Source organism: Girardinichthys multiradiatus, chromosome 2, assembly GCF_021462225.1.
Source record: "Girardinichthys multiradiatus isolate DD_20200921_A chromosome 2, DD_fGirMul_XY1, whole genome shotgun sequence".
NCBI lineage: Eukaryota > Metazoa > Chordata > Actinopteri > Cyprinodontiformes > Goodeidae > Girardinichthys > Girardinichthys multiradiatus.
The window spans coordinates 2,706,608-2,728,809 of NC_061795.1; the positions used below are offsets into that span (position 1 = coordinate 2,706,608).

At 39.8% G+C, this 22,202-nt stretch overlaps 1 protein-coding gene across 1 annotated transcript in view; it reads right to left on the bottom strand.

The window, feature by feature from the left end:
* The window catches only part of kif21a (kinesin family member 21A), a 75,781-nt gene that overhangs the window by 37,415 nt on the left and 16,164 nt on the right, over positions 1 to 22,202 (bottom strand). The window contains exons 2-11 of the mRNA XM_047388328.1: positions 11,261 to 11,483; positions 7,940 to 8,122; positions 5,509 to 5,649; positions 4,677 to 4,808; positions 4,398 to 4,568; positions 3,302 to 3,417; positions 2,916 to 3,111; positions 2,629 to 2,818; positions 2,467 to 2,533; positions 479 to 682 (exon numbers count right to left, since the gene is read on the bottom strand). Of these exons, the coding sequence (XP_047244284.1) occupies positions 479 to 682; positions 2,467 to 2,533; positions 2,629 to 2,818; positions 2,916 to 3,111; positions 3,302 to 3,417; positions 4,398 to 4,568; positions 4,677 to 4,808; positions 5,509 to 5,649; positions 7,940 to 8,122; positions 11,261 to 11,483 (1,623 nt within the window). The remainder of the gene's footprint in view (positions 1 to 478; positions 683 to 2,466; positions 2,534 to 2,628; positions 2,819 to 2,915; positions 3,112 to 3,301; positions 3,418 to 4,397; positions 4,569 to 4,676; positions 4,809 to 5,508; positions 5,650 to 7,939; positions 8,123 to 11,260; positions 11,484 to 22,202) is intronic.

Here is a 22,202-nt window from a genome sequence, read left to right on the forward strand (position 1 = left end):
AACCCTTTAATGTACGACTGTGTTAAACACTTTTTAGAATACAGACAGCAGCTTAACCTTTGGATTCATTTTGTGTCCTTGCTGATGTAACTAATCTGACACTTTAACAAACATTCTCTGGCCTTATTTTGCTGTAATTAAAAAGGTTTTACATTTATTCAACTCAGCAATAGAATATTTTACAAAACGCTTGGAACAATATTGTTATGACAGTGATCTCCATGAAAACAACACATATTCTGCCCCATTGGCTGTATAGAAAATGGGTAAAATTAAGGGTTTGACAATGATGCACATCCTACAGAATACCTGTTGCCAGTTCTGAAAACGTTTAGATGCATTTAAAAAGAGACCTTTAACAAATATTTTGTTGTCAATTTCAGTTATAAACTCATTGTAAAAAGACAAAATAGTCATCCCAGATCAGTTGCCTTTCAAATTTAAATAAACCAGTTTAGCCAAGTCCATTTCTTGTTACCTTTTCTTTTTCTTTTTTTCACGCTTCTTCAGTTTCTCCAGATCTTTCTTTGCAAGTTCAATGATGTCAGCGGTCTCTTTTTCTGGGGCCATCAGAGCGTTGGAGAAGGAGCCAGACCCTCCGTAGAATGACTGACGGGTGGAGGCGCGTGACAGATTCTTCCTCAGATTCTCATTCACGGCCTCACTCTCCAGGAGCTTAGCCCTGAGAAAAATATCCAGAGACACAGACCGGATCAATGACAAACCCAGTACAACCAAACTGAAGTCCACATAAAATTAAACTGATTTGCCATAGTAGTATTTCAATATAATTAATAGTACAAATATTCAAATATGTGAAGATTCATGTAGACTGGGCTGCTTTCATGTTTAATATTTTATCAAAATGGCTGCTGACTTGTCTTCACTTTTCCCTTCTGCTCTCGGTGGAGGAGGACGCTTTTCTCCTCTCTCCCGCACATAATTGGATTTCTGATAACAGGATGTCTGCTTTTCGGAGTTTGCGGTTACCTGGCATATTGAAACATATTGAGAAACATATTTGGAAACGTCGGCAGCAGTTCCGGCCATTGCAAGGCTGCCCGGCTTATGTGAAGAGATCTGCAGAGCTATCAGCACTCCGACTGAAATGTTAAGGGAGCAGAATCGCAGACTGGATGTGATCTTTACACAGGATCGCAGGCAGGTTGCGGTTCCTGGACTCAGGGGTGAAATGGGATAAATCTTGGAGAAAGTTGTTCACTCAGATCTGGCAGAAAGACCAGGAATTTGACTGTTTGGATTCGCCTTTGAGAAGAACCAGCGAGACTCTCAAGGCTGATGGAAAATTAAGAGTCAGTCTAACTCAAATAATTATTGTTTTTCTGAATCTGGCTCCCCTGCACGGCCTTGATGGCTGGTTATCTTCAACTTCTCCTGGAAGTTATGTAACCATGACGCTCTGCTCCCTCCCTTCCCTGAGGACATCTGTGGACCTGCTCAGAACTTTGTGGCCGGTTGATGTACATTCCAACGTACCATCAAGGACAATGGCCTCAGGGACAGTGCTTCATGGACACACACACACACACACACATACACACACACATGCTCAAGATAAACATAAGCACCCCTGACATACAGCCTTCACCGTATCCCTGCTATATGTTGTCTCGTATATGTGTTGCTTATTTGTGCTGAGGTTTTCTTTTATATCTCAAACTGTATCCTGCTAATAATAAAGTGTGAGATATGATTTTTTTTCCCCTCCTCTTACCTAATGTGGTCTTTCTTCTTATCCTCTTTTTACCTAAATGTGGCTTCATAGATTTTTAGATCTCTTAGAAGGATTCATAGATTACAACTATTTCATACCAGTAAAACCCAACGATTATTAGTATTTGAAAGTTTGGATTAAAACTGTTTTATACCAGTGACCCAGCTTCTCTACTTAGACTTCAGTGAGCGCCCATGACTGTTATTATTTGAATGATGGGACAACAACTGCCTCAAACCAGCGACCTCAAGGATTAATATTATCATTTTTCTTCTAGCACAGGATGAATTCCTCACCACAGAGGACTTAACGATCTAATTACCTCTATTAGAAAGACTGGATCAGAACCAGCTCTTACCAGTAAACTCCCAAGGATTATTAATGTCATTTGATTTGTTTTTCTGTGTTTGATTTTCTGTATCATTGTAATGTTTTTCCTCATGTCCAGCGCTTTGAGTGCATTGTTGCTGAAAAGCGCTATATAAATAAACCTGACTTGACTTCTTGTTGACTGTGGACTATTTAGGATAATAAAAATAGTCAAACTGTTAGAAATTTGTATTTAGAAGGATCCCTGTGCCTTTATCTTTCACACAGTACTGAAAATGGATATATCTTTTACATGCATCAACTTTAAAACTTTAGCATCGTCACTGTCCTAATACTAAATCTTATGCATCACTAAATGTATAAAAAGTAAAAGAAACAATGTTTTGCTGTCAAATATTTACCGAAGATCTTCGATTTCTTTGATGTAACTCTGTATCATGTTTCCAATTTCCTCTGTGCCTCCTTCACCTGGTCAAGAAACGGATTCCAGATAAGCTGTTTGAACAAATGAATGTTAACAGTAACTGGAATCTGAAACAGGCGGCTGGTGACAACAGTCCTACCTGCCCTGGCCAGAGCCTGGTTGGCCTGATCACTGAGCAGCTGGGTAAGGCGACCCCTCTGGGCATCGATGGTCTCCTGCATGGCTTTGACTCTCACCCTCAGGTTGCTGTTCTCAGTATGCAGCATAGAGTTCTCATGGAACATGTCGCTGAAACTCTCGATGCCATCCTCACCCACCATTCGTTTACCCTGCAAAGGATAACTACTCAGTTACTCTTAAAAAGGCCTGGACAACCTCATCCCACATGACAACTTCATCAGCCTCATCTAAACCCCTCTCCCTCACCGTCTTGTACTCCATTAGCTCCATCTGCAGTCGTGCTATCTCTGTCCTCAGAGCACTGATCTGCTGGCTCGCCTTGTCCTGGTTCACCATCACCTTGTTCTTGATGTTGCGGGCTCGATTGGCGTACTTTAAAGTGTTCAGGGTTTCCATAAAGTCACGATCAGATGGACTAATACACGCGATCATAACTGTTTGGCTAAAGTAAAAAAAAAAAAGAGCAAGGTATTAAAATATCAGGTGATGCAGTGGCACAATATTACTTTTTAAAAGCCCCCATACATTTTTGTCATACATGATGCACCGTGTGCAGTTAAAAAGAAGATTTCATGTATACGCAGCAACTTGTTAGTATCTGCTCTCATGGAAATAAGGAGTTATCCACTAACCTGTTTCCTCCCAACGAGTCCTGCAGCAGTCGGGTCAGTTTGGAGTCTCTGTAAGGCACGTGAGAAGACCGCTTGCTCCGGTCACCTAAAGCACTGATTACATTCCCCAGTGCGAGCTGAGCCAGAGACAGGGGAGCCAGAGGACAAAAGGTTTTTTTTTACTCACATTTGTACATTGCATGTACTAAGAAATGTTACAGTAATCAGCATCAGTGAAACAACTGCATAATAAAATAAAGCCCAGGAAAAGAAAAAAATGAATAAAACCCACTCAGACCCAACCTCCAAGATATTAGAGGAAGTTTGAAAGTAGTTTGCCAATAGAGACCATGCCCAAAAAACAACAGTATTGTATGAAACTTTAAATTAAAATCAAGGGGCATCTTCACTGTTTTTGAAAAATACTTAAAAAAGGACCAGAAATTCCTACAAATTGAAAGTATGAGTGACTGAGTGAGTTTTTATTCTTTTCCCAGGTTTCAGGTAATTCATTTTGAATGTGTAAGCGGGTCAGTATCCCTCCACTTCTTCAAAATATCTCTAAGAGCAAGAAGAGACAACAAATGCCTGGCAAAACCTGAGTCCAGAACCGGTGAAGGCTGGGACAGAACCGGAGTATGTGAATAAGGGAGGCTTCGCAGATTTTACATTCGTCATCATTTGGGTTAACAGAGTACATGCAGGATAGTTTGGGTATGGAGAAAATGAATTAACCAGTGATGAGGACATAGTGACATTTAGTTCTCATGTCAGAATACAAGGTTTTATTTGAAAGATGAAAATCATTTTAAAGTGATACATCAATTTTCCAACAATCTGAAACACTTCTGAAAACTAAAAGACATCCCTTCATTCAGATCCAAAGCTTTTTTTTCCTCAAGCTGAAAACAAAATAAAGACTAACCATACCATAATAACATCCTTAAATAATTATTTTCAAGTAATTATTGGGCAGAAAATTATATGTCTTTAGAAAACAGGGAGTTAGCAATTCAATATTAAAGCACTAGGTGGCAGTCTAATGCAAGATAATAAAATCACTCCTCTAGAAAACTACAAATCCTGCTGAAGAGGCACTTCAGTAAGAAAAACTCACCAGTCCACAGTTGATGGAAATGCCCTCTTTGGCTCGGTCACCTGTCGCTCCAGTTCTCTTCAGTCTCTCAGAACCAGCCAGGTCCACAAAGTGAAACTTGGCAGTTAGTGTCTCATATTCATCCATCTCGCCATTTTCATTAGCCACCTTGTTATCGTTCTCACTTTCTTGCTGAAAAAACAAAAATGTAAACACATTCAAAAATGAGTTGGTGTGACACTGGTGTTTTTATTATGTGGTCATCATTGTATGCAAGCTGCAGTGTTAGCCCTCACTGACATTGTCAGAGGCACAGACTCGGACTTGGCACAGGTGGATGGTGAAGATGGCGTGGGATCGGGAGCTCTGGACATTCATCTGAGTGCTGGCTGTTGTACGAGAGAGAGCCCCCAGCTTTAGGCACTGCATCATCTAAAGGAGCACACAAACAAGACAAAGTAATTTTGTTTTCCACAAAGCAAACATTTCTCTGATAATGAATAATATATCAATGATTAAAAATAAAGCCCTATGACTTGGGAGCTAAATAGATCCCTTTAAATGAGGAGGCAATAGATTGTTACTGAAATATCATGGTGCCAGTAGTACTCGTGGTCAGAGTCATACATGAGTCATGGGTGATCTTAGAAGGGGACACACACATAATAAATGCCAGTACTGAGAAAAGGAGACAACACCAGAAACTGAATCAGTCGTCAGTTTTGACCCTTATAAAACTTTTTGTATGACATGTGGCCCACATGGCAATGTTTAATTTAAGTGGGGGTGAAATTTATCAAAAGATGTTTAAACCTTAAAGTCAGTTTATGAGATAAATTCTACTTGCTGTCAAAAGACTGCTACATTAGAGCCCACTAAACAGCATGTGTGGTTTGGATATTAGTCTGTTTCTGAGGATTATTTTGTAATCAAAATAGTCAAACATCTGGCATTTGTTTCTGTTTGTTGTTTTGCATTGTAGCTGTACTAAAAAGTGACCGAGAAATGTTCCCAACTGTGATTTATGTGTACCGTTGCATCTCCATAATTGTCCATACTTTGCGTGTTGCACTGCGTATTAAAAACAGCCCTTCATACAGACCCAGGCTCTGTTTTTTTTATGTTTTTTTACCTCAGCCTCTGAGGACACGGTCCGGGTGGTCACTCCAACTGTATAGATCCCCCCGGTGGCGTCTTCGTGGATCTTAATGTGAGATTTCTGCTTCATGTCTCGTGTGGAGTCAAAGAGATCGAGGACCTCCTCATTATAAAGCTGAAAGCAGACAGCCAAGGCAGAAGACAATTCAATTCAAGAAAACTTGGTTTTTTTCCAGCCACCCGGTCTACTGACCATGTAGTCTAAGAAGGGACAAACGGACACAAACACCATATAGGTACAATAATTAATAAAGTGCCAGCAACAGTAAAAAACAAGCTTGCAGCAGTTTGAAGGCTTGTTTTTTACTTGTCTAGACACACACACACACTCTTGTTTTGCTATATGTAGTGAGGACCATGTGTTTTCTCCCATTGACTTCCATTGATTTTCAGTCATTTTCAACCCTTTCTATGCCCTAACCCTGACAATAACCCTAAACCTAACCATTACCAGTGCATGTATAACCATAACCTTAACCTAAACTCAATTCACATCTTGGTCCTAAACCTAACCGTTAGCAAAATAGGTCGTGAGGACCAGCAAAATGTCCTCACTTTGGTACAAACGGTCCTCAATTAGATGGTGAAATCGGGAAAATGGTTCTCACTGTGATGCCAAGACAGGAACACAAACACACACACACACACGTGTTAAAATATAACGAAAAACTACAATAGAGGAGCTGAAGCAGAGTTATTTAAATTCAGAAGTTTGTTGGCAAATTGGTATAAAATATTCACAATACCAATTTGTTTTTGTCTGACTGTTGGGAAGTGCCTTGAGACAACATGTGTTGTGAATTGGCGCTATATAAGTAAACTGAATTGAATTGTCAGGGGAATACGGGGCACGGAGATAAAACATGTCTTTCTTCTTGGTTGATGATGCATGCAGCCTTCTTCCTGACCTGTCTCTGTCTCTAAATTAATAGTGCAGATGAGACTGTTCTTGTGTTAAACAGAAAAATTGTCTAGCCAGCAAGTAAGAAAACAAGCTAAGAAAAACAAGTGACTGTTAAGATTCTGTAATTGACACCAAGAGACTTTAACCTCCACAATAAAGAAATCCTCTGATGACCCTTTCTGACAACTGTTTCTATGTTTTAATCAAATCAAGTCATCCTACGTCTTCCCAAATATTTGTATTGGTCAATTATTTCAACTTCGTCCCCATGTGTGATGCTGGATTTTGGTTTGGTTCTGCCTTAAATCAGTTTTGAGTTCCTACGTTTTTGACACATTCAGGAAAGTTGTCATCACATTAAGCACCAATTCAAGCACACAGATTACTTCCCTTCAATAATGGATGAAATAATCCAAACTCATGTCTACTTTAATTTAATCTATGTGCAACGCAGCTTACCATCATCAGTGTAACTATTTACCACAATGTAAACTGAATAAAAATATAATCTCCACACTAAAATCGAGGAGGCCCCCTCTAACAAGAGAAGAATGCTAATCTGAAAAATCACCAGAAAAGAAAACGGTTCCTAGTAAAAACAGTAATACTGAATAACAGCCTTTAACAGAGACTTATGGCCGCTGGCAAATAATAGCAGGAGATATCACCACACAGATTATGTAGAGTTTTGGAGGTCAGTCAGTGATTTTCTACCACTACTTCCATAGGGGGGGGGAAGCTTGTGCCTATCTCCAGCAGGAGGCGGGGTACACCCTGGACAGGTCACCAGTCCATCGCAGGGCAACACAGACACATACACTCATTCACACCTAAGGGCAATGTAGAGAGACCAGTTACCCTAACAGTCATGTTTTTTGGACCGTGGAAGGAAGCTGGAGAACCCAGAGAGAACATGCAAACTCCATGCAGAAAGACCCTCAGCCAGGAGTTGAACCCAGGACCTTCTTGCTGCAAGGCAACAGTGCTACCAACTGCACCACCGTGCAGCCAGTGAAGTTTTGGAGGTTTTAACAGTAAAATCCTCCTGACACTATAATTTACCTGAAGTGAAATAAAATAGGACACACTTGGTGAGTTATGTCCAAACTAACATTTAATTGGTGCCAAGCCAGCAACATTTTTGTAAACTGCCCCTCTAGTTCTAGTTGTGCTGCAGTAATCTAAACAGGGTAAGGGTGTGAAGTATTATTATGTACAACTGATGAACTGTCATTTATTTGAACTCTTCCTGACAAGAAAGACAGCTTCCAAACCCATGCTCCCTAAACACAGTTAGTCCCTTAACAACAGCTGCTGCACTTGAATCGTCAGAGTTGAGATTTTTCAGTGATGGAGTGCTGCTGTCATTGCTGGTTTAACCAGCAGTGTACATAACTTAAACATCTCTGTAGAGCATCTGTTCTAATCAGAATTACCTGAAATACCTGTTGTACTCGGTTATTTTTCACCCCAAAGCTATTAGTACTGAGGCGGTGTGTACCTCGAGGAACTGTGCATTGATCTTGAACTCGGGCACAGGACGTCCCTGCTCTTGGGCCGCCTGGTGGCGCTCCTCAATGCCTTTAAAGAGGTGATGGACAGCACGAGGAATGATGCCCAGCTCCTCCTCTGATATGTTGACATCGAAGCCAGTCCCCATTGTGTACGTCTTCCCTGATCCTGTCTGGATGGGAAAGAAGAAATGTCAAAGATAGGCATGGGCTGGCTGGTGGCATCATGGTATCCCAAGGTTTAAAACAGTAACGTTTCAATATCCTTAAGATCCTCATATCGTCCCTATGTCATTAAAAAGAGTAACTGGAGGATAGATTAATGGACCTCTGCCCCTCCAACACCTGCTGCCGTACACTGCTGGTCAGCTGGCTAAATGATGTTTGGAAATACTTAAGTGAAAACTAAAGAAGAACCACTGATCCCTGTTATTAAGACAACACTTTTAAAACTACAGCTGGCAAGCTTGCCTGTAAAGCAGCCCACTGCAGGCTAGCTAGCCAAATAAGTAGCTAACATCACCTTATTATACTTGTATTACACTTTAAAGAGAACAGTAAAAAAAAAAAAAAGGATAATATTCTGGGTTACTTGAAAAATACATAGAAAGATAAACACCCACTAAATGTTTAAGTGTATTATCAAATTCTAAATAAATGTTACAATGACGTCAATCTAATTGTAATAATAAAATGGGGGTATGTGTTGCTTTTCTGTTTTTAATAAATATAGATCATATTCTATATTCATAAGATACTTTGTTAAAATAAATTTATATTAGTGTTATCCCCCTGAAACTGATATTTTTACTTAAGGTGAAAACTTAAGCTGATATTTTACAAGGAGGACCTCACAGCGGAACTTCTCTAGTCAAATGTGAGTAAAAAATCTTGATGAATTAAACAAAAAAACTCCTTGTGTGTTTGTCACGTTCTGCATTACAAACCCAATGAACAGAGAGGTTGATACAGTACGGCTAAGGCATCTGCATATTATGCTGGTAAGTTTACCCCCCGCCCATGTCTCGTTTGATTTAATTGTTTCTAAAAGCCTTTGGAAATGGACAATACATTTAAATTAATGCAACAGTGCACAAGTTTCTCAGTTCACGAAAAATTTTTGCCGTGTTTTGGCTGCAGCTATTCTGTCAGCCTGAGACAAATAGCTCGTTGCTCTTTGGATGAGATAGATTTGATGAGCTCTCCCCATCGCTAATGTCTGTTTATATCTGCAACCCAGCAGGGCTGCGATCTTGTGATGCAGCTGAGTGGGTCACTCTAAATCTAGATAAGTCCCTGTAAAGAGGGACACACGGGGGCAAACGGGCCTGATCTAGGCCAAACCATCCTCTCTGTGTGAACACAAACTCAGAAGTAGGCCAGCAGAAGCTGCTGCTGCAATGGGAAGATACAGCTTAACGCTGCCATTCATTAAAGATGTAGGGATGGGGTATAAATGCACTCTAAATCACGCAAGTACCATCCACCAGGAGGATGAGGGGAAGTGAGGTGTAATGGAGTTCAAACTGGCATGCTGACTTAGACTAAAGGTGGACAGGATGAACAGATATTAGCTACAAGCCATTATCAATAGGGGTTTTCTAATATTGGCATGACAACACAAATTAGCATGAGAAACACAAAGTGGGTTGTAAAAATAGTTGGAATGACTGGAAAAAAAATACAGCTTTTCAACAAGAACAGTTTAAGTTGTGCTAAATGTATAAAATAAAGATTCAAACTCAGATTTTATGAAACTTTCTTGTGTTCCTTCTATACAGGTATATCTCCAAGACATAGAATATTGTGATAAAGTTTAATATTTTTAGTCAGTCAGAAAATGAAACTCATAACCTATATACATAACTATGACTCTCAGATCATGAAACCCCAAAACTTAGTGTCTCAGCAAATTAGAATATTATACAAGGTCAATAAAAAGGGATTTTGTTTTTGCATGAATTACTGTATCAATGCAGCGTAGCATAGAAACAATCAGTCTGTGAATCTGCAATGTAATGTGGAAGCCCGGGTGGCTTTAATAGCTGCCTTCAGGTCATCTGCCTTGTTGGGTCTGGGGTCTCTCATCCTTCTCTTGACAACAGCCCATAGATTGTCTATAGAGTTCAGGTCAGACCAGTTTGCTGGCCAGTCAAGCACTGTAACACCATGGTCATTGAACCAGCTTTAGGTACCTTTGGCAGTGAGGGCCAAAGGTCCTGCTGGAAAATGAAATGAGCATCTCCACATAGCTTGCCAGCAGAAGGAAGCATGGAGTGCTCAAACATTTACTGTTAGATGACTGCGTTGACTGTGGACTTTAGATAGGTCAGTGGTCCAACACCAGCAGATATCATGGCACCTTTCTAGAAACGTCACACTGGACTTCAGGCAACATGGATCCTGTGCCTCTCCACTCTTCCTACAGATTCTGGGACCTTAATTTCCAAATGAAATAAAAACTTTACTTTTATCTGAAAAGAGGACTTTGGCCAGTTTTTTGTTCTTCTTAGCCCAGATAAGTCACTTTTGACGTCTCTGGTTCAGGAATGGCTTTACATGAGGAGTGCAACATTTGTAGCCCATGTCCAGCATTTGTCTGTGTGTGGTGGCTCTTGATGCCCTGATCTCAACCTCAGTCCACTCCTTGTGAAGCTCCCCCAATTCTTCAATGGATTTTGCTCGACAATCCTATCAAGGCTGTGGTTTCTGTGCCTTATCCTCCTTGTATACACCTTCTGGACATCTGAAGTCAGCGGTCTTCCCCGTGATTGTATAAGCCATAATACAGTTATTACATAATATGTATACATTAAAAATGCTTTCTTTTAAATTTGTGTTATGTCATACTAGTAATGATCCTATATAATAAGAGCTTTGCTTTGAGTGACAAAACGTATTCAACTTTTTCACGATATTCAAATTTTTTGAGATGTTCAGGCTCCAAGATGAGCCTGAACTCCCTCACGGTTTAACATACTGGTTTCCATATCAACAAACAACTCAATGAAAAAAAGAGTAAATAGCAACAACAGATATTCATCGTCACTACTTTTAATTATAATTTCAGAATCTAAACTTTATGTCCCAAACTCGCATTCCAAAACGAACCTAAAATGACCCACAAGGCAATTGGAAAGTGATTTTGCAGTTTTACTACCTAAAATGTCAAACATTCTTCTAACTTTCCTAACAACCTCTTCTCTTTGTTTTCTCACAAAGAGATAATCACAGATAGAGATATGTTCCATCAGCTCCACTAAAAGCATCGGCAGCACTGCAGCTGTGATGGTGATAACACAAAGGCTTGCCTGTCCGTATGCAAACACAGTGGCATTGTAACCCTCAAAGCAGCCCTCGATCAGCTTCTCGGTGCAGGTAGAGTAGATGGCATCCTGCTGGGAGTCCATGTCGAACACAAAGTCGTACGTGAAGGCCTTGTCCTTCCCCAGGATGACCTGAGGCTCTCCAGGCATCACATATGTACAGATGTGACATCCCTCAATCTTCTCCCTGGCCAGCTGAGGACGGATCCTACAGAAAAGACAGAAACAGTCACAAAAGGATTTGTTTTTATGTGCATTAGTGCTGACTGTTTGTCAAGTTTTATCTAATGTATTCAAGTAAATTATAAAACACAGTCCAAGAGAAAAATCCCAGACGTATTTAATCCTGTAAAGCGGTAACAAATTGGCAAGAACTAAAATATTGACATGCATGTTCCTCAAAACTCTATAGTTGTGCAAAACATCTTTAATTCTCAACCTTTTCTGCTTTTTGTCACATTACCACCCAAATCATGTATGTATTTTAATGGGTTTTTATGTGACAGACCCACACAATACGGTGCATATTTATGAAGAGGAAGAAGAATGAAACTTGGTTTCTAGTTTTTTTTTCCCTTTAAAAAAAATATGTATATATATCTTAAAGGTGTGGCATGAATTTGTCTCGAGCTCCTAAACTCTTGATACGCCAAAACACATTTCAATGGAAATTTGGAAACGTTCAAGGGGTATGAACACTTTTGAAGGCACTGCGCTGTCTCACTTTAATACAAACCAGATTTTCTGTTGAGGAATGCTGGGACGTTTTGAAATGATAATGACAGAGAAATGCTAGTTTCCATCCTTCAGCTAACCTGGCAACCAAGGAATGTTATTACAAAACTCACGTCACAGACAGTTTTAACACAAAACCCAACAGTTGATGCTGGAAACCTTAGAAGAGTCTGTGTGTGTGTCAATGTGTGCAAAGCTGGCAGGCTGGATGTTAATTATGCTGTGAGTTTAAGGTTGGCCAATTGACATCAGGCTAGGAGCATGTTTGTTTTTAGTTTAATGTGGAAATGAAGGAGACAAGACAGTGGCATAATATACAGAGGTCAGAGTTTAAGAATGAAAGCATTTTCTACATGTACAAAGAAAGAATAACCCAGAGACAGCTGTACAGGTCCTTCTCAAAATATTAGCATATTGTGATAAAGCTCATTATTTTCCATAATGTAATGATAAAAATTTAACATTCATATATTTTAGATTCATTGCACACTAACTGAAATATTTCAGGTCTTTTATTGTCTTAATACGGATGATTTTGGCATACAGCTCATGAAAACCCAAAATTTCTATCTCACAAAATTAGCATATCATTAAAAGGGTCTCTAAACGAGCTATGAACCTAATCATCTGAATTAACGAGTTAACTCTAAACACCTGCAAAAGATTCCTGAGGCCTTTAAAACTCCCAGCCTGGTTCATCACTCAAAACCCCAATCATGGGTAAGACTGCCGACCTGACTGCTGTCCAGAAGGCCACTATTGACACCCTCAAGCAAGAGGGTAAGACACAGAAAGACATTTCTGAACGAATAGGCTGTTCCCAGAGTGCTGTATCAAGGCACCTCAATGGGAAGTCTGTGGGAAGGAAAAAGTGTGGCAGAAAACGCTGCACAACGATAAGAGGTGACCGGACCCTGAGGAAGATTGTGGAGAAGGGCCGATTCCAGACCTTGGGGGACCTGTGGAAGCAGTGGACTGAGTCTGGAGTAGAAACATCCAGAGCCACCATGCACAGGCGTGTGCAGGAAATGGGCTACAGGTGCCGCATTCCCCAGGTCAAGCCACTTTTGAACCAGAAACAGCGGCAGAAGCGCCTGACCTGGGCTACAGAGAAGCAGCACTGGACTGTTGCTCAGTGGTCCAAAGTACTTTTTTTGGATGAAAGCAAATTCTGCATGTCATTCGGAAATCAAGGTGCCAGAGTCTGGAGGAAGACTGGGGAGAAGGAAATGCCAAAATGCCAGAAGTCCAGTGTCAAGTACCCACAGTCAGTGATGGTCTGGGGTGCCGTGTCAGCTGCTGGTGTTGGTCCACTGTGTTTTATCAAGGGCAGGGTCAATGCAGCTAGCTATCAGGAGATTTTGGAGCACTTCATGCTTCCATCTGCTGAAAAGCTTTATGGAGATGAAGATTTCATTTTTCAGCACGACCTGGCACCTGCTCACAGTGCCAAAACCACTGGTAAATGGTTTACTGACCATGGTATCACTGTGCTCAATTGGCCTGCCAACTCTCCTGACCTGAACCCCATAGAGAATCTGTGGGATATTGTGAAGAGAACGTTGAGAGACTCAAGACCCAACACTCTGGATGAGCTAAAGGCCGCTATCGAAGCATCCTGGGCCTCCATAAGACCTCAGCAGTGCCACAGGCTGATTGCCTCCATGCCACGCCGCATTGAAGCAGTCATTTCTGCAAAAGGATTCCCGACCAAGTATTGAGTGCATAACTGTACATGATTATTTGAAGGTTGACGTTTTTTGTATTAAAAACACTTTTCTTTTATTGGTCGGATGAAATATGCTAATTTTGTGAGATAGGAATTTTGGGTTTTCATGAGCTGTATGCCAAAATCATCCGTATTAAGACAATAAAAGACCTGAAATATTTCAGTTAGTGTGCAATGAATCTAAAATATATGAATGTTAAATTTTCATCATGACATTATGGAAAATAATGAACTTTATCACAATATGCTAATATTTTGAGAAGAACCTGTATATCCAACCCTTCCTCTGGTCTTTATGTTTTTAAACACATTTGGAAAAGTGTTTTGCACCCATTGTTGAAAACAATACTAGAACACAATGACGTCAAACATCAACATACAACTCATATTTAATATATTACCCAAAATATCACTGTTTTTTTTACCATTTCTAAATGGTGTAACCTTAATTTGTGAGGAAAAAGGTGCTTTCTTAGTTTTCTCCACGATATTGCTTAAACCTCATCTTTGTGAAGCCAATATATTATAATGTCTGGAGAGCTGGATGTATTGTTACAACTTCTAGTAATGACTTAATTCACAATGAAAAGAGCATTATTGGGATACTTCTCAGTTACGTTTTTGTAGGTGGGGTTTGCCTGAGATGGTATAAACGGTAAATAACCAACTTGCAATAAATAACTCTTTATTGTCTTAATTTTGTTGAAATACAGATAAGTTTCTGAAGATCCGTAAACCGACATCTTCTCATAGAATACGATGAACAAAGAACATTTCTACCAACTCAAGCTTCAAACATACAAGAACTGTCAATTTAGGACAATTTACTTCATTAGGACTAAACATTTCTAATGAAATAGGAGTCTGGTTATTTGAACAGAACAGTAAACTGGTCTGAGGTCAGTAATGATGACCTTTCCATGTGAAATGCACATCAAAGCAGATCTGAAAAGGAGCAGAACATTAGTCTGATTCACACGTCACTGGGCCGATCTACAGTTATCATGCTCGTCTCATTCATTAAATAGCAACTCATTATCTACACTACATTTCCACCATAATTTCATGGGTCAGAGACGGGACAAAGTAGATCATGGAGCACCACAGTGACAGGGGAAAGTGTTAGGACAATGATCATTTCTGTATTTACTTCTAGCTCACTCTTTATTTGGGACCACAAGAACAATATTCATCCCTTTTAAAAAAATTAATTCTCTTCAAGGCTTCAGATCCCAAGCAAGCTGGGAAGAAAAGCACCTGATGGCGAGTCTCTAAGCCGTGTGGATAAGGGCCTCATTGTGCCTCCAAATTCAGGAAAGAACAATACAGCGAGTGGACTACAGAGCAACCATTGTGTCCACCGCGCAGTACTGGATCCAAGCACTAACACCAACGCCACGGCTGCAGGGTTACACGACTGGACGGAGGCGAGGTAGTCCTGTAAGGAGGTCATGACATTTACAGATACTCTTTATGTGGTCAGAGATGCTTTCATTAACATCAGGACTCTTCATTTTGATTTTATGCACATGAAACCCATTTTATTTTAATTTAAAATCATGCAGCTAGATCTTTGACAGGAGACTTTGGTTTGTTGCTCACCATGAAGGATTTTAGGAGGTGACCGTTTTCATTCAATGCATTACAACAGTACAATAGCGGTGAACACACAAAGTACTTTGATTAGCTTCCTTCGCAGATTTACCTTATTTAACCAATTACATGTTTCCTTGGCCTGTAAAAGTGTGTTGAAAATGTAATCCCATTAAGTACACATACAGGCCTGTGGGGGTGTCTTTGTTTCAGACAATTTACTCACTAATTGGGTTTGTAATCCCATTTTTCTGTCTCTCCCAGAGTGCTTCCACACCTGGGAATCTGACCGCATTTCCTACATTTATTGCTCTTTATCTGCACAGAAACTCCTTAGACATTTGTCACACAGTCAGCCTTTTAGCTTCTCGTTAGCACTAGACGGCTCAGTTCAGAGGCAGATAATTGACCAACTCTACTGGCTGAATATTTAGAAGAACAATGTTTAAAGAGCGAGTTTAGAGTTATCTCAGTCAAAACAAGTGTAAACTGATCTTGACTGTATCAATAAGGGCCTTAAAAAAACAGTTGTGGATTATGTCTATCTTAGAGTTAAAGGGCGCTGAGGTCACAGGTCAGCTGAGGGTCATGGTCTAACTACGCTGTAGAGACGTCCTGCCTGGTTATTATTAGCCACTACTAGACATTAAATTCACAAAGAACAGACTAGCATTGATTTCAGCAAATGGGTCAGGAGGATAAAATTATACATTTAGCTTTAAGAAATAAAATCAAAATAATTAGTCATTTTATTTCTCCCTTATAGTCGTTCCATTTTTATGTTTTTCCTTTTTGTATGCCAGTTTTTACAATAGAAAAAAATATATATATATTTACTAACAAAGATGAAGCGAAAATGGAACAGCTGTGGGTGAAACTAAGTGCACCCCATGATTCCATAGCTTGTAGAACCTTTAACAGCAAGAAGATGAAGTTGTTTTCTGTATTAGTCTCTCACATCAGTGTGGAAGAGTTTTGCTCCAGTCTTCATTACAACTTTGCTTCAGGTTATTGTGGTTTGCAGGTAGTTTTCTGCACCTTATCAACCAAGGAAGGATTTCTGGTAATCCATTGTTCTAGAGTTAGATTATTCATAAGTGGGAAACATTTACAACAGGCGCCCATCTTGCCAGGTCCAAGGTTAGACTGTGCAATGCTCAGGTAAAAGGAGCTCCATCTCATTGTGTCGTTCACTGTTAAAAGTTCATATGACAGTAAAATTAGAGAAAGACAAATATCGGTTGCTTGGAAGAGCTGTCAGGAGAAAGTATCTCCTCTCTAAAAGGCAAATGGCAACCTGATGGAAGATTACTTCAGTGTAGATTCTCAGTCATTCAGGACAAGCCAGTCCTGGATGCTTGAACAGTAGACGGCTAGATGCATCACCTAACTAATCCTGTCCATTCTAACAAACAAGATGGAGGATTGGGTCAGTGACTTGTGACCAGACTGGACCGATTGGTGACCTTATTTGCCCTATCACTGTGATTATTCTCGCTACAACTTCTAAGCATGGTGCTCATACCCCAGGATCAGAACTGCGGAAGTAGGTAAAATATCTACAATATATTATGTTTAAGCACTTTAGACACTTAGGTTCTGAATGAAGCACACGATTCCAGATAAATGTCCTTTGAACTGACCAAAGCAGGGATGTTTGGTCATAATGCACAACAGTGTTTGATTAAACCAATCTTAGCATATTAGCACTAAAGCCTCATACCAACTGTCAAGCACGGTAGTGGAGGGTTGATGTTTTTTGTTTTTATAACGACCACCACATCTGGACAACTTGCAGTCTGAGTTGACTATGAAGTCCTCTGTATACCAAAGTATTCTATAGTTGGATCCGATCTCAAGCTTGGCCCAAACTGGGTCAACAGAACAATAATCCCAAACACAGCAGCAAAGAATCAGTGTGTTACTATGGACCAGCCAAAATCCAGACCTCAACTTGTATCAGAACCTTAAGATAAGCAGCAACCACTGGATCTCCAGGTCACGGCTGTTGTCTTTCCATCTTAGCATTGTGTTAAAACCCCTTTTCAATCTCCAGAGCAGTGAACTATAACACATCTGCTTCTACTGAGGTACTCACACTTGCTCACGAGTGCATTTGGCCACTTAAATCTCATAGACATACGAAGGGTGCACCTTTTCATATAGCTTTTACATTTTGGTAGTACATAAGTCATAAGGAATCTGTTGTGTGTTTTTGTGACCTGTAGGCTTTAAGAATTTTAGAAACTGGTAAAAACCGATCATTTTATGATGCCCTAAAATGGAAATGCCAGAATTTATAGTGGGTGCACTTTCTTCTACCTTTGACCTTTTTTGACTAGTTTCTGAGCTGCTGATGTTCAGGTGATAACACCAGAGCCCCACACCTCTATAAATCATTGGATATGTTATTACCTTAAAAAAGGTAAGCATAGAGAATTTATAGATATCCAAGGGCAATTTAGAGTGACCAGTTCAAGGGGGCCGAATACTTTTGCAAGGCACTGTACATGTTTAACTCTGTTACTGCTACAACTAATTTTAAAAAGGTTTAAAAATTAGAAACATACACAGGACAAATCTAGGGAATCACTGCTGACCAGCACAGAAAAGATGATCAGATGTATTAATATCTTGTTACTTATAACATGTATATAACACATATAATGAACATGAAAATGACCTTGTATTGGCAAAAGCTCTCTATATTTTTTATATTGGCAAAACACCTGCAGTGCAGAGGACTGTGGTGGTCATAAAGGAGGATGGAAAACCGTTCCTCTCCTCCAGCAGCTCTACTCCCAGTTGTCACTGCAGACTGGGAGTAAACAGGCCTGTTCTTTAGGTAGGGATTTGCTGATTACAGCACTGTAGCACCTTGAAAAGAACTCACCTTCACTCCACTAAAAGCACTACGCCACCCTGTCCTTCACAGAGGAACACATCAGGCCTGCAGGACTGCAGGCTAGTAGTTACATTCCTCCTTGTGATGTAAACACTGAGGCAGCAGCAGTTGGTTTGAGATGCAGGTGATCATGCTAAGGTTTCAACAAGGTTTCAACTGTTTTCTTTCACACTTTAGAAAATCATTGTTTACTAGACATTTGCCAGGAGGGAGGAGTTTAGCTGTTCTATTCAACATCTCGGGAAAAAGTCTGAACCAGTTAAGCAGGATGTTAATTACAGAAAAACGAAGTCAAATTATTTTTCCACCTCTTGCTGCCATTCGCATTAAGCTACTTGTCAGACAATCTGAAATGTCAAATTCTTTCCAGCATGTTTTTAGAGACAACTTGGCACAAAGAGTCTGAGGTTCTTTCGCATGGCTGTGAAAGAGCCTCAGACAGAGAGGCTGGGTAAGAGATAACATGGAACTACAGAATGTAAATCAGTATCTTCCCCTGACATACCCAGAAAACCAGAGAAATCCTTGCTTTGAGCTACAAGTCCTTAGTCTGGGTTGTATAGGCATCTGGGTGGCCAATGGGGGCTCATCCTTGTCTGAACTGCTTCAGTTTTCACATTACAACCACAAACTTCAATGTGGTTGAGATGCGACCAAAGTGCAAACATTATGTGTGGTTTAAAATAAGACCATAAGCACAAGGGAAGCAGGCCAGAGCTGATAATGGAAGATAGATGGAGCTAAACAGGTTGGCCCAAAACAAAGGCATGCCACACTTTTCAGATTTGTATTCAAAAACCATTTTATTTTCTTCAAAACTTTACAATGGACTACTTTGTGTTGGTCTACTGTATAAGATCCAAATAAAATACAATGAAGCTTGTTGTAATGTGACAAAGTGTGAAAAAGTTCAAAGGGGTATGAATACTTTTGCAGAAGCCTGAACTTGTATGGATTTCAACCACAAACCTTTTACATTACATCATCTTCCTGACAAGTCCAATCAAGCTGTCTCTTTGCTTTGCTCTAAGCTCTGTTCAACACAGTGTTGGAAGTTTGGAGATAAACTGAAAGGATTCACTTTTCTTTTCCCACACCAACAACCTTTTCGCTATAAAAGTATTTCTATAGCATTGATTTTTGTTTTGATGTGAAAACTCCTGTCGAACAAACACAAGTTTATTGTACCTGCAAGTACATATCTATTAATTCATACGCAAACTTGACAAGAAATAACACATAAACTGGATTCAGCCAGCTGTTGTTGAAAAACACTAATTTAAAGAAGTCATTACCCCTCCAGTACAGAGATTACAGAGATAAAGCTGAGCTGGTTCCTGCTGGGACGGTACTACTGAGTATACAATTAAACCGTTACAACCAATGCTTTAACGTGAACTCCTAAAATATAGGATTCATTTCTCTTGAAAACAAACCTTCCTCTAAACCTCAACTTGAACAACCCTGAGTTTCAATAAGTCATATAAACTAAGCATGATCTGGCAGGAGAGCAGTCTCACTCAGCAGACAGAAACTATTTTAATATGAGACCCCATTTCTCTGACTACTGTAACACTCTCATGGATCTGGATGTCAGAAAACAAAACGGAAACAAGGAAAGAGACAGAAATCTGTAGACCCAGTGCAACAAAAATGCATGACTGATGTCAAGTAAAAACAGATCCAGTTTGGTGCTTTGTGCAGCCAGCACGACCACCACACCACAGAGAGCAAAGAGGACAAGCTGGGAAAAAAGAAAAACAAGCAAAACATTAAAAAAACCATGAGCATCCTCTGTCAGAAGCCAACTAAATCCCTTTATCCATGAAGCAACTCATAACGCCATCATCCTGCACATTTACTTAGTGTGTGACACAAAAGAAGGGGGATGCCATGGCAACCCATAACAGATGCACTGAATTAGTGTTAATCTGATCCCAGCAGGGTATAATGCTGGTCTGGCTGTCTAAGAGATGCCAAGGGGAAGGGCATCAGGAGGAGAAAAGCAGTCAGGATGCCACCCATCAGAGACCTCATGAGGCTCAGAACATAACAGACAAAAACATAAAAACTTATTTTTAATATCAATTATCTATCTAACATCATGACCCATTTTTTCCATCAAGAACAAATCTTAAACCTTTGCCCAAAACTATGAAATGAATTCTAAGAAAACATGGCAACAGCGATTTGGAGGAAACCTAGACTGAGAACAGGATGTTGCATAATAATTAGCCAGAGTGGTCTTACTGTGACGAGAAAGATTTAATGTCTCAAATGTAATGAAGAGTCCTGAGCCGTTAACCAAACAATCAAAAACAAAATTGACTAAAAAACCTGAACATTTCTTAAATCAGTATACTCTTTCCAGACTGAATGAGCAATTGTGTAAAATATGATAACATTAAAATGGACCAAAATAACTGATTATGATTAGGGGCTGGTACCGAATTGGGTACCGACCGAATTCTGTCTATATGACAGAGTTCCGAATCACGTAAAATCAAACGGTACCATGTTTCGGTACCTAAACACATCATTATGACACTGAGGGAGTGGAAGAGTGGGCAATTTTAAATGCCACACATGAACACAGCATGCACACACAAGAGCGTAATGATGTCAGTACCCACTGGCACCATCAACAAAGCAAGCATGGCTGATAGAAAGCGCTCGCAAGTAAGGCTCAACTTTTCAAAATATGATGCAGATTAATACGTTCGCTGCCAAGTACAAGGCCAGCGGCGGGAATACTTCTAATCTGAGGAAGCACCTGGTTAAGCACCAGATTTTTCTCAAGACTGAAGAACAATTTTCTTCAGGCTCAGATCTACGGCTACAACTCCTGCATTCAGCACCGTCAGCACGGCTTCATCCGTTAGCGGCTCGTCGTCTGCAGCCAGGAACATGGGAGAAGAACTGAGATGTTACAATACAAACAGCTGGATGTTGTTTTCATATATTCATCAAGGTTTAGATACAGAAATAAATATGTTAAATTGAAAAGTTTTGAGATTTAATTATTAAACGAATAACCATTTGTTACCATATAAACACAAACAAAAGTACCAAAAACTGGTACTGTTGACTACCGGTACCGATTACCAGGTACCGAGCATTGGTACTGTACTGTGTTACCGTTTAAAATGGGAAAGGTACCCATTCCTAGTTATGACTTATTCATATTAGGTAAAACTGTAATTACTAACAGTAAACTAACATGAGGCAAATAATTGTGATAAATGGTTTAAAGAAATGTATTGTTTTCTCCTAGTATATTTGGACATGAGTATTTCACATCAGTTACAACAAAAATTAGAAATTACGGTAATTTAACACCAAATGGGTTTCTGTAAAATATAACAAATGCAATTACTGTTGAGGAATAAATAAAAACAGCTCCATTTACTCCAAACTTACTATGGCTAAAATGACACCATCACATCAGGTGCTCACTCAGCATTTTCAACAAGGTTTGCTCTGTTTAAACCTCAGACATTTAGTTTGGTTGTCTTTGGTTGTCAGATAGAAGACTCAAGCAGCGCATGAGTCTGGTAAAGGATTTAAAAGGTCTCAGCAGTTCCACTGTATGGAAACTACTCCAAATGGAAGATATTGCAAACAGCTGCCATGTTGCCCAGATCAGACCATCCAAGAAAGTTAACCCTGAAAGCAGACCTCAAGATGCTAAACGAAGGATCCAAAAATCCTAAAATATTGTGATGGGACCTACAGCAGGGTCTAGCAGCTGTTGAAATCAAAGTGCATGATTCTGCAATCGGTAAAAATGCACGAGTTTACCTGTTACCATGGGAGCTGTACAACAAGGAAACCTTTGCTCTCCAAGTAAAACAAAGAGGTCAGGACCCTTATTCACAAAGAATCCTAAGACTAAAAGTAGCACCTAGTGAAGTCATTTTAAGAAACATTATTTTGGAATTTACCCTCAGTAAGATAAAAATTAT